Source organism: Gracilinanus agilis, chromosome 2 (assembly GCF_016433145.1).
Source record: "Gracilinanus agilis isolate LMUSP501 chromosome 2, AgileGrace, whole genome shotgun sequence".
Classification (NCBI taxonomy): Eukaryota; Metazoa; Chordata; class Mammalia; order Didelphimorphia; family Didelphidae; genus Gracilinanus; species Gracilinanus agilis.
In genome coordinates this window covers 17,999,545-18,013,015 of record NC_058131.1, presented here as the reverse complement: position 1 = coordinate 18,013,015, position 13,471 = coordinate 17,999,545, and the positions used below count along the sequence as shown (strand labels likewise).

The 13,471-nt window shown below is 40.1% G+C and overlaps 1 protein-coding gene across 1 annotated transcript in view; it reads left to right on the top strand.

Moving 5' to 3' along the window:
* The first annotated feature begins 7,239 nt into the window (after nucleotides 1-7,239).
* ADAM28 (ADAM metallopeptidase domain 28) overlaps nucleotides 7,240-13,471 on the top strand; it is a 140,763-nt gene continuing 134,531 nt past the window's right edge. The window contains exon 1 of the mRNA XM_044659258.1: nucleotides 7,240-7,309. Within this exon, the coding sequence (XP_044515193.1) occupies nucleotides 7,240-7,309 (70 nt within the window). The remainder of the gene's footprint in view (nucleotides 7,310-13,471) is intronic.

Here is a 13,471-nt window from a genome sequence, read left to right as displayed (position 1 = left end):
ATGGCACTTTTTCTACTGTTCCACCTAACTCTGTGTGTGTGTGTGTGTGTGTGTGTGTATTATATATAAAATTATATATAGAGACAGAAAGAGATAGAGAGAGACACACCACAGCCACAAAGAGAGACATAGAGACATACTTAAACTCACAGAGAGACAGAATCAGAGAAAGAAACTGAGACACAGATAGAAATATGTGTGTGCCTGTGTGTGTGTATGTGTGTGTGTGTTGCAAAAAAAACAAACAAACAAACAAACAAACAAACAAAAAACCTTTGATGAATATCAGTATTTTTTGGCAAATTGGCAAGAAGATTTTCTTTTAAGGAACTGGGTAGATTAATATGTTCCTTCCAATTCTTAGGATTCTTGGAGTCTGTGAAAAATACAAGATTATTTGTTGTTGTTGTTGTTGTTTTTTTTTTGGTGTAGTCCTATGATTTCAGATGAACAGGGAACTCTTTTATGTACATTCCCTTCATCAAAATAGCTGCATTTCATTCCTAAAAGAAAATCTTAGAGTTGCTCATTTCAGTCATGTTTGAAGGTTAAAATCCTAGAACTGAAGGGGCTATTAAAAGTCATCTAGTCCAATGTCTTCCTTTTGCAAGTGAGGAAACTGAGACCCAAAGAAGGTTGATGACTTTCTCAGTCATTAGAGCTTTCATGAAAAGATCCTGTGGGGAAAACAACTAAAATATTCTTTTCAGTTTTTGACAAGTGAGACAACTAGTCCCAGAGAGGTTGGAACTTGTCTATTCTGGGTCATACAGCTCTCAAATGTCACAGATAGAAGCACTTTACATGTCTCCTGTGACCAAGAGCAGTGCAGTTTCCCACCATTCCTTACTGTCTGTATCACCCTTCCAGGGCCAAGGTGAAGGCTTAAAACTCATGTGTGGGCTGGAGTAATCATGAAGGGACTTCTTTTTTAAAAAACAAATTCATGTATTTAATTAATTAATTTAGAATATTTTTCCATGATTCCATGATTCATGTTCTTTCCTTCCCCTCCTCCCTCCCCACTCCTCACTCTTGTAGCCAAAAAGCAATTCCACTGGGTTTTACATTTGTCATTGATGAAGACCTATTTCCATATTATTAATGTTTGCAATAGAGTGATTGTTTAGAGTCTACATCCCCAAACATTTCCCCAATGAACCATGTGACCAAGAAAATGTTTTTCTTCTGTTTCTGCTCCCACAGTTCTTTCTCTGGATGTGGAGAGCATCTTTCTCATAAGTCCATGAAGGGACTTCTTAAAGTGGACTTTCAAAGAAAGGATGTGTGATCTCATGAAGAATCAGGAGACCTGAGTTTCAGTTCCAGTCTTATGAGTAAGTCCATGTGTGATTTAGGGTAGGCAAATGAGGTCAAAATTAGAATTAACAGATCAGTAGCTATTCGAGGTTTCACTGGGCTTTCCCAATGACAATCCTATGAAGAGTTTATGGAACTTACCAGAAAACTTAATTATGTTTCTGGGTTCTATCACCCTCTAGGTTTGTGCATTTGCAGTTAAAAGGGTCCTTAGAGCTCATTAAATAGAACTTCTCATTGTATAGATGGGGAAACTGAGACTCAGATACATTAATTGCCCAAAGTCATGGATAAAGTAAATGAAAGCTAATATTCTTACTCTTATCCTTTGACTCCAAATTCAGCATTCTTTTTGGCTGCATAATGTCACTTGGGTAAATCATGTCACCTCTTTGGTCCTCAGTTTTCCCTTCTGTAAAATGGAAATGTCAAGAGTCCTGTATTGTCTTCTTCATAGGATTGTCATTGGGAAAGCCCAGTGAAACCTGAAATAGCTACTGATCTCTTAATTCTCATTATGACCTCATTTGCCTACCCAAACTTGCCCAACCTCAAATAATTGTTGTAAGAGTGAAAACAACTTAAACCTTGTTTACTGGTTTGTAACTTTTAAGTTGTTTTCACTCTTATAACAATTATTTGAGGGTGGGCAAGTTAGAGTGGCTAAATGTTGTCTCCAACTTTGCAAATGCACTTTGGAGGAATTTTTATATACATTTTGAAAAAAAAAACGTTTTAGACCCCTTTGAATTGTTTTGTACTTGAATTTAAGATAGATTCTACATCTGTGCTTTCATTGACACAAGGATCTCCCAGTATGGAGATTTCCTCTAGCAATGCAAAGTTGTACCTAGTCTGTAATTGATAGACTCAGAGAGTTTCTTGGAAGGGCTAAGAAAATGACTTGCCCAGGGTCACACAGCAAGTATGTGCCAAAAGCAAATCTTGAACCAAGGTTTGCTTAGCTCTCAGGCCAACTTTCTATATATATATGTGCCATCTTTGAAGATTATATGCAGAAACCGTTTATTTTTTAAATATATTTTTATTTTTATTTTGAGTATTTTCCCATAGTTACATGTCTCATGTTCTTTCCCTCTCCCCAAACCTCCCTAACCCCATTTAGCCGACGCACAATTCCATTGGGTTTTACATGTATCATTGATGAAGACCTAATTCCATATTATTGATAGTTGGACTAGAATTATCGTTTAGTGTCTACATCCCCAATAATATCCCCATCACCCCAGTGTTCTAGCAGTTGTTTTTCCTCTGTGTTTCTCCTCCCAGTTCTTCCCCTGAATGTGGCTAGTGTTCTTTCTCATAAGTCCCTCAGCCTTACTCTGGATCCTTGTATTGCTGCTAGGAGAGAAGTCCATTATGTTCGATTGTACCACAGTGTATCCGTCTCTGTGTACAACGTTCTCCTGGTTCTACTCCTTTCACTGTGCATCAGTTCCTGGAGGTCATTCCAGTTCACATGGAATTCCTCCAGTTCATTATTCCTTTGAGCACAATAGTATTCCATCACCAGCATCTACCACAATTTGTTCAGCTATTCCCCAATCGAAGGACATTCTCTCATTTTCCATTTTTTTTGCCACCACAAAGAGCGCAGCTACAAATATTTTGGCACAAGACTTTTTCCTTATTATCTCTTTGGGGTATAAACCAAGCAGTGCTATGGCTGGATCAGAAGGGAGATAGTCTTTTAAAGCCTTTTGGACATAGTTCCAAATTGCAGAAACCTTTTAGAGGTTAACCTTTAATTTTTTTGTATGAAGTTTTTTTTTAAGTTTTATTCATCCTTTTTATTTAATAAAATAAACATTTCTGGATTCATTGTGGCTTCACCACAACTGAACTCTCACTTGTAACAAAGAAAGGTATTTAGAAAAAGATCCACTGAATTTATTGGTCACTGTACGCAATATTCTGACCCTGTAATCCCTCACCTCTCTTACAATTTCAGATCTTGTATGATTTGGGTTAACCCAAACCAGATGACCCTATTCATTCGAACTCGGAAGGTAAGAACTGTTACTTCAGCTTCTGTCCCACCATCTCAGAGAAATCAAGCATCCAGGCAGATCTAAGAAGTGCACAGAGAAGCCTCTGATGTATGTGTATCTCAGCGAACTGTATTTCTGAAGACTTTGCTTTGTGGGATAAGACTGGGGGAAGTTCACAGGCTGTCCCAAGTTGCTGGCAGAATCTGACTGAAGGACTCTTTTCTTCTGACATGGAACAGCTTTCTTTTATCTGCAAAATCTTCAGAGATTCAGTCATTTTTTTCTTACTATTTCTTATATATCTGTGTAGAAGATGAATGATAAAGGTAACCAAGCATCAAGCATTTATGAAGCACCTACTGTGTGCTGAGAACTTTGTAAGGTGCTGGAGATACAAAGACAAGAATAAAAGTCTCTGCCTTCAAGGAACTTCTTTTTATCAATAGTATTGGACTAGATGGTGTCTTTTAGAATTCAGTTTATGGTTCTATGCACACATAAATATCTGCAAGATACATCTAAAATAAACCATTGGAACATCAGAGCATGGGGTTGTGCTAGCTGATTTTAGGGCTGGCAAAGCCCTCATGAAGGGAGGGAATTCTAAGAGACCAAAATGAAGAGGGAAGTCATTCCAGGCATAGGGATCAGGCCTGAAGGTGGGAAATGGGATATTCTTGTGGTAGTATTAGCTCACTAAACAATCTCATCCTATAAAAGGCACCAGAAGCTCAAGGGAGAGAGAGAGGAGGATGAGGAGAACAGCTAGACTAGAGTTATCTAGACTGTCAGTAGTCTCCAGTCACTAAGACCTGATCAGAGGCTGTCAATCCTCTCCACAGGGTGTCAGTGGCCATATCAGAAGGGCATGTCAGGAGACAGTATGGAATAATACATAGAGTTGGGAAGAGGAAGACCTGGATTCATATTGTATCTCTAACACATTGGCTATTTTATACATGGAAAATCACTTACCCTCTTTTGACAAAAGGATCAGACTAGTTGACTTCTAAGGTCTATATCTATGATCTGATACTTTTTTACATCCATATTGTTTGCTGTTCATTTTGTGTCATGTCTGTTAGTCAAGTCTGACTCTTCATGTTTCCATTTTGGAGATTTCTTGGCAAAGATACTGGAGTGATTTCCCATTTCCTCTCCAGTTGATTTTACAGATGAGGAAACGGATGCAAACAGGGTAAAGTGACTTGTCCAAGATCACATAGCTAGTAAGTGTCTGAGGTCAGATTTGAACTTTGGAAGAAGAGTCTTCCTGACTCCAGACCTAGCACTCTGTTTACTGAGCAATCTACCTGCCCTCTCATATTATATAGGCTTATAGAATTTATGGGAAATGGATGAAAGGGAGGTAGACCAGGATATAGATGAAGAGAGGTACAACCAGACAACATTAGCAAAAGAAAATTGCTAATTTAAAAATTAAAAATGAAAATGAAAACTAAAATTTACTAATATGATGATTCAAATTCTAAAAATATATGTAACAGCTAGATCAGTCAATCAATAAAAATGATTAAATACCTACTTTGTGTCAGGCACATTAAAACAGCTGGATAGTTTAGCAGACAGTGCTGGGCATGGAGGTAGGAAGATCTGAATTCAAATCCAGCCTCAGACACTTACTAGCTGATTCTGAGCAAGTCACTTAACGTATGTTTGCTTAAATACACTGGAGAAGGAAATGGCAACCCACTCTAGGATCTTAGCCAAGAAAATCCCATGGAGTCATGAAGAGTCATTCTTGATTTAAAGACCAAACAACAACAAAAGATGCCATGCATGGGGGCAGCTGGGTAGCTCAGTGGATTGAGAGCCAGGCCTAGAGACGGGATGGCCTAGGTTCAAATCTGGCCTCAGATACTTCCTAGATGAGTGGTCCTGGGCAAGTCACTTGCTTAGGCTTACTGCTCTTCTGCCTTGGAACCAATACACAGTATTGATTCCAAGATGGAAGGTGAGGGCTTAAGGGAAAAGAAAGGTGCCATGCACTGTGCTAAGTGCTACCAATATGACATTTGAGGTCCCTATATAATCATCTTTTTTGAGATTCAGTTTGTTTATCTGTAAAAATGGGTTTTGGGATAGATGTCCTCTGTACTAATTTCACTTAGAATGGTTTAGGGCAGTGATGGGTGAACTATGGCCCGAGGGCCAGATGTGGCCCCCTGAAATGTTCTATCAGGCCTCATGACATTATTTTTAATCTGACGAATACAAGTAGGATATAATACAGTGAAACTTCGAAAGAGGTGCCTTAGAAACAGACTGACAGATAAGCATTTCCTTTCCTTTGGCCCCCTCTTTAAAAAGTTTGCCCATCACTGGTTTAGGGGAGAGAGAGCTAAACTTAGAGCCAGGGAAACTTGTGTTCAAGATCCATCTGTGACATACACTGGCTAAATCCTGCCTATGACACTAATTATCTGTGTGACCCTGGACAAGTCATTTAATCTCAGATTCTTTAATGGCAAAATGAAAAAAGTCATAGTGGCTACCTCATGTAGTTGTGTGAGGATCAGATGAGTTATCATATACAGTGCTTTGCAAACCTTAAAGCTACCTATAGATGCTAGTTGTTATTAGCTATTGTTATTACCAATAAAATTACAGTCTAAATCAGTGATTCCCAAAGTGGGCGCCATCGCCCCCTGGTGGGTGCTGCAGTGATCCAGGGGAGCGGTGATGGCCACAGGGGCATTTCTCTTTCCTATTAAAATAAAAAAAAATTAATTTCCAGGGGCTAAGTAATATTTTTTTCTGGAAAGGGGGCGGGAGGCCAAAAAGTTTTGGGAACCCCTGCTCTAAACCCTCCTTGTCTGCTACAGATTTCAATAATGACTAGCTCACATTGTTCTTCTGCAACATGCCATGGAATTTCAGTAACAGACCCCAGCATGATCCAGGAGCAGGGTGGGAGGTGTGCAGCCGTGAATGGACCCTCAGAAATCATTTGGACTAAACCATTCATTTTTTTAAACCCTTAACTTCTATGTATTGGCTCCTTGGTGGAAGAGTGGTAAGGGTGGGCAATGGGGGTTAAGTGACTTGCCCAAGGTCACACAGCTGGGAAGTTTCTGAGGCCAGATTTGAACCTAGGACCTCCCGTCTCTAGGTCTGGCTCTCCATCCACTGAACTACCCAGCTGCCCCCCATATACCATCCATTTTTGATGAGAACTGAATGGAGGCCCAGATGGCCTAACAAGCCTTCTGCAATACACAGCTTTGAACCCTCCCCAGAAGTGCTTGGGATGCTGGAATCCTTTCTAAATGAAATGTTTTTGCAGGTCTCAAGGGCCGAGGGGAGATGGCAGCTTTTAAAAGAGATTCTGAAAGTGGAATGTGCCAATGCCTCAGTTATCAGCAGATACACAGATGGCCGGCACACTGGTGCCAAGGTGGAATGGCCTTGGGGTAGGCGCTCGGATCCTTGGTGAGAGAAGAACACTTTATTCTGCAGCCATTTCTGCAGATTGTTAGCGCCAGGATGAGGCTCGCCCTTAAAGATGCTGCCCTAAAAACACTTCAGAGAAACCTGTCACTCAACCTTTACCTTTTACTCTATAGAATGGGACCAAGAAGACTTTGTCTTTTTTGGTGGTGAGGATGGGGAGGAAGTTTTGTTTAGTTTTTAAATAGAAGATGATGTGAAAGTCTGCCATCTACTGGCCACTGAGAGAACATCTGTGTGTGGGAAGACGATTCTATGCGACCATTCCCATCTTATTATTCCTGGGAGTTGTGATAATATTTCATTTCAATTTAACACATATTTCACGGAACTGTGTAATCACATAATTACACCTTTTGTGAGCTGGAAAGAGCCTCAGTGACCACCTAACACAAAGCAGGCAGGAAGGAAATCCCGGCCATGAAACATTTGACAAATGGCTATCCAGCCTCAACTCGGAGGCAAAAGCAGCCAGTGTGGCTGGATCACGGAATACCTGGAAGGGAGTAAAGATCATACTTTGCAGCTATAAAGAGCTTTACATATCTGTGAAACAAAGGACTTTATATTATATACTAAAAGCTATGGGGAGTCATATGGAGGTGTGTGTGTGTGTGTGTGTGTGTGTGTGTGTGTGTGTGTGTTTGTGTGTGTGTGTGTGTGTGTGTGAGAGAGAGAGAGAGAGAGAGAGAGAGAGAGAGAGACAAAGAGAGAGGAAAGGATAGCATGAGAGAGAGACAGAAATACAGAGAGAGACAAAGACAAAGAGTGACACAGAGAGAGAGACACAGAGAGAGATAGAGAGACAGAGAGACAGAGACAGAGACAGCGTGAGAGGACACAGAGAGAGACAGAGAGACAAAGAGAAAGACAGAGTCAAAGAGAGAGACAGAGAAAGAGACAAAGAGAGAGGAAAGGACAGCATGAGAGAGAGACAGAAAGACAGAGAGAGACAAAGACAGAGAGAGAGTCAGAGAGAGACAGAGACACAGAGACACAGACACACAGAGACACGGAGAGAGATAGAGAGACAGAGAGACACAGACACACACACACAGAGACAGACAGACAGACAGAGATAGATAGATAGATAGAAACTATACTTTTTAAAAAGCATTATATTATCATTTCCAGATTTTCTCTCCCTCTAGCCACTCCTCTACCCATCAAAAAGGTAGGAAATACAAAATCTATTACCAATATAAACTTCTGCAAAATAAATTTCTATCTTAGTCATAATAACTACACTTTGATATTGCCAGATGAGTAAAGATGTGTTGTAGTATGTGGGGTGGGAGAACTTGAAGCAAGGACTTCAGTTAGCAAGCTAATGCAATAATAGTCCAGGAGAGTGAATTTAGGGTTGTGGCTATGTGAAAGGACATCTGTGAGAAAGATTAAGGTAAAAATGGGAAGATCTAGCAAAATATTGATATGTGTGGTGAGTGAGAATAAGGAAGCCAGGAGGACTGTTTGAGAGAATGAGAAATTAGAAAGATGATGGTGTTATTGACATTGACAAAAGTAGAGAATATTAGAAGTGGGGGAGATTTGGAGAACAATCAATGAGTAGAGTTATGGGTATGTTGGGTTTGAGAAGGCTTCAGGATATCCAAGTTCAAGAAGTCCCAAAGCAATTGGTGATGTGTGACTACTGCTCAAGAAGATAGAGACGAAGACTGGATATGTAGAATTGGGCGTCCCGTGCGACATTGGGAGATGATGACGGAACACATAGGAGATGATGAGATCACCAGATGAGACAGTATAATTTAGGAAATGAAAAGAGGGATCCAAGTTAGCTGGGGATGAATTAAGATCCAGAAAAGGATTTTGAGAAGGAATGATCAGATAGAGAGAAGACCTAGGAAAGAGCAAAGTTCCAAAAACTCAGAGGAGAGAACATGTAGGACATGGTGATCTTCAGTGTCAAAGGCAGCTAAGCAGCTAAGAAAGATGGGGACTGAGCAGAGAGAATTAGATTTGGGAATTGAGATCTTGGGTCACTTTTCAGAGAGCAGTTTCAGTAGAATGAGGAGTGAGGCAGCCAGCTTGCAAAGGTTTTAGAATCAAATGAGAGGGAAAGCAAAGGGACCAAATGCAATTACTTTTTCTAGGTGTTTTGTCATGGAGAGGAGATATAGGATGATAACTGAGGAAGGAGGTGTATCATTGGATCGAACTAGCTTTTGGTTGTTTGATTAGGATACAGGAGAGATAGGCATATTGGTCGGCATCAGTGAAAGAATCTATAGACCAGTGATTCCCAAACTTTTTTGGCCTCCCGCCCCCTTTCCAGAAAAAAATGTTACTTAGCCCTCTAGAAATTATTTTTTTTTATTTTAATAGCAATTAATAGGAAAGATAAATGTACCTGTGGCCATCACCACCTCCTGGATCACTGCAGCACCCACCAGGGGGCGGTAGCACCCACTTTGGGAATCACTGCTATAGACAGTGAGAGAATGAAAATAGGAGAGAATGAATGCTAGAGGGGGCAATCTGCTGGAGCATATGGAAGGAAATGGGGTTATTGGTGCCTGCTGAGGATGGATTTTGGCAAAGAGAATAGCCACCTATTCATCTAAGACTAGTGAAATTGAAGGTATTGAGGTATGATGTTTAAATAATGTAATATGAAGAGAAAGGAGAAAGGGGAAGTGCATGGAGAGTGCATTTATTTATTTATTTATTTATTTATTTTTAGTGAAGTATGAGACAAAGTGCTCAGCTGATAGGGCAGAGGAGATGGGATGCTTGAGGGAAAGCAAGAGAGTTAGGAACAGAAAGTCAGTCAACAAACATTTTTTAAGCATCTACCGTATGCCAGGCATTATAGGCTAACATCATAGTCTAACGAGAGAGAGAACATGCAAGTAACTACTACATACATATAGATAAATATTAAATTGGGAAAAATCTGAGAGAGAAGATACAATAAAGAGTGAGCATTGATATAAGCTCTTGAAGAAGAAGATACTTGACAACTGACTGATTAAAGAGGAGAGGAATAAGAGGTGTCAAGGACATTTAGGTTTTGGTGAGTTATTAAGAAGGAAAGGGATGCTTTCTTTGCTTCTATGATAGCCCAGTAGAGAGTTAAATGAGATCTCAGCTTTAACTAAGTATGATCACAATCTTGATTTTGCCATCACCCCTTTGTTCACGAACTCAGAAATTTCTTTGATTCCTATGCCTTGGGATCCCTAGTCCTACTCTCTTTCTCAAATACAGACTCTGTTTTCTTTGTCCCTCTACTTTCCCCAAGGTTGTCAATCCCACATTGCTATACTATCCTCCTTTCCATATCTAAACTTCTTGGTAAATCACCTCAATTCTATTCTACCTTACCACTTTTCTAGAATATCTCTTTCTCTTTATTCTGTTTCTTATCTCACATTGTCCATTTCCAACCCAAGATTAATGTGACCATTGAACTCCTTCATTCCTAGTCAAATGCTACTGAAGGAAGCCAGAAAAAAATCATGAAATCATACTGACTGGGGCCATTACAAATGTGGGTCATCTAAATCTCAACTGGGTTTCACTGAAGCAATATAGGAACTTCTTTCTTTCTCAATCACTCATCTGAATCACTGACGGTCATCCTTGGCACAACTCATCCCCACCCCTTATCCAATCAGTGATCAAGTCCAGTTAAATTTACTTTATCTACTCATTAGGTCATTTGTAGGAACAATAGTATATTCAAGTACTTGATATAGGGCAAAGAGTTGGGGAAAAGAAAAAACTGTACATCAGACATTGAATTTATTGAATGAGGAAGGAAAATATTGTAGGGATAGATGAATAACAACCATCACGATTTAGATTGAATGATGAATGTGGATAGAATGAACATCAAAAGAGGAGAGATTACTTAGTGAAGGTTGTAGAAGGAGAATCTGGAAGTGACAGTGGGGAGCAAGGAACATTTCTAAGTCCCCTACCATGACCAGTGGCATATAAAAGAAAGTGTGGACAGTGATGGAAAGGGTGGAAAGGGAATAGTGTCATTAGGAAGGAAGCCAAGTCTCATTGAGGACTAGAAAATGAAATGAGTGAGAAAGGAATACATTTTAGATAAAAGGAAGTTTGTTAATTATAGAATAGACATTGTAAAGGGCACTGTGAAATGTAAATATCTTGCAGGGGCATTGGAGGGTAAGGTTGAGGAATTTAAGGTTGTAAGGGTGCTTTTGAATTCATGATGGAGAAGAGGGTTTGTATAGCTTCAGACAGGGGTTCAGAAATTGAGAACCAGTCAGATTGGTAGAGGACAAAGAGATAGGAGAATGCTAATAACTAAGAAGTGATTTCAGGCAGAGTTAAGTGGTTGGAGTGGAGTCCTTTGAGGGAAACATGTAATTTTAATGTTCTAAAATTCCCTCCAGTTTCAACCTCATGGCAATTAGTGATGTGTTCTATGAAGCTCTCAGAGGCTAGAGCAGGTCCAGGCGTGGTAGCCTAGTTAGGAGGCAGAAATGCCTTACTTGCCTTGGAGAAGATGCTGAGGGCAGGAGACAAGAAGTAAGAGAAATCTTGTTCACAGAGGGTTTTTGGGTTGGAGCTCCTGATATTGGACAGGGCTCCAATGAAAAAGGTGGCCTCAAAATTGTAAGATTTAAATTAATGTCTAAATACTTCAAGTATTATTTTTTAAAAAGGTTATTATCTGCTCAGACACTTCCCAACTGTGTGACCCTGGGCAAGTCACTTGACCCCCATTGCCTACCCTTACCACTCTTCCACCTATAAGTCAATACACAGAAGTTAAGGGTTTAAAATAAAAAAAGGTTATTATCTGACAAAATAGAACTATGTGACTAAGTTTTTCTATTTGCTCAAAATGCTCACACCAACAAAGCCACCAATAGGAAGCAAAAGAGCTAGACACAGAAGTCCTCCCAATTTAGCTCCTGTCTATGTCAGCATGTAATGACAGGAAGTGAGTGGGGTCCTGGGAATCATAGTTTTGCTGGAAATCATAGTTTTTAGGGTAACAGCTTCCAATTTCACAACATTAGGTACTAGAGATGCCCTGGGGGCAGGACCTTTAGGGAGATAGGCAGGTCTGAGGGGTGACATCTTGTCCCCAGGAAGGTTTGTCCCAGTTGTCAGGTAAATTCTTTGTTGTATCTCAGATATGTCTGAGAAAACAACAGACTCTTGGTTGTGGTTCAGCAGGGCAACAAATAGCTGCACCAGTATCCCTGAGCACAAATCATTAATTACTACCGCTCTGCCCATTTTCCTTTGCCCTTTATTACATCTTTCACCTATCGCCTTCTGAGAAAACATCACATTATTCTTTGGAGTTTTGGAGTTCAATGATTGCTCAGAGCCTCCAGATCTCCCTATCTCTCTTTGTGTCTCTGTCTCACTGTCTCTACCTCTCTGTTTCTCTTTGTCTGTCTCTGTATCTCTCTCTTGTTCTCCCTATCCCTCTGTCCATCTCCCTCTCCCTCCTTGTCCCTTCCCCAAGTCAGAAAGAGAATCAGATCTGTTTTGTTTTGTTTTGTTTTGTTGTTGAAATTTCAATTATTACACTCTCTTTTGCCTTTCCTTCCCCCTCAGTGTATCCCTGCATCTTCTATCCTCCTTGTGATCATTGAGTAATCCCTTTTCTCACTCCTGAAGACTCCTTTCTGTTTTCTTTAGGAACACTGCATTCTCTCTAATAATAGAATAGAAAGAGATGTTCTTCAAGCCCCTGTACCTCTTTTCTAGGAACCAGAGCAGTCTGCAGTTGGAAATCAGGTAACAGTCTCTCAAGTGTGTCAGAAATACAAAAGCTGACTACTTGATTACATTATTGTACAGTTTCCCCTACTCAAAATGATGTTTGAGTCTTTAAGTCTTTTTTTGAAACCTCTACCTTCCATCTTAGAATCAGTACTGTGTATTGGTTTCAAGGCAGAAGAGAGGTAAGGGCTTGGCATTGGGTGTGGCATTGGGTGGTAAGTGACTTGCTCAGAATCATATAGCTAGGCAGTGTCTGAAGCCAGATTTGAATCCATTCTGTCTCTAGGCCAGGCTCTCCATTCACTGAGCCACCCAGCTACTCCATTCTTTAAGTCTCTTTTTAAAAAAATCTACTTGTTAGTGTCTATACCTTAAGTCAAAGCCCTTGGTTACAGCTTTACAGCCAATTCTCACTTTCTAACAGCTTGAATACCCCATTAGACTTCTTTTCCATAATTTCAACAATTCTTCAACCACAACCACTTCCCTTTCAGTCTAGCATCAACCTCCTGGGTATTTTACTAGTTTTTTTCCACTCAATCCATTTGCTTTTCCCACTAATTGTTTCATTTATTTGGCGTTAAGAGTGATGAATCAATCAATCAATAAACAGTTGTTAAGAATTTAGGATGTTCCTACACTGTGCTAAGGGATATCACTTTGGCAGCAGTGTGAAGAGAGACTGAAATAGGCAGATGACTGAAACAGGGAAACAAATTAGGAGGCCATTAAAATAATCAAAGTGAGAGATGACAAAGGCCTGAACTAAGAGAGGTATCTGAGGGGGAGAGAGAGAAAGAGACAGACAGATTTGGAAACAGAGAGAATGTAGGGGGAGGGAGAAGGAAGAGGAGAGAGAGAGAGAGAGAGAGAGAGAGAGAGAGAGAGAGAGAGAGAGAGAGAGAGAGAGAGAGAGAGAGAGC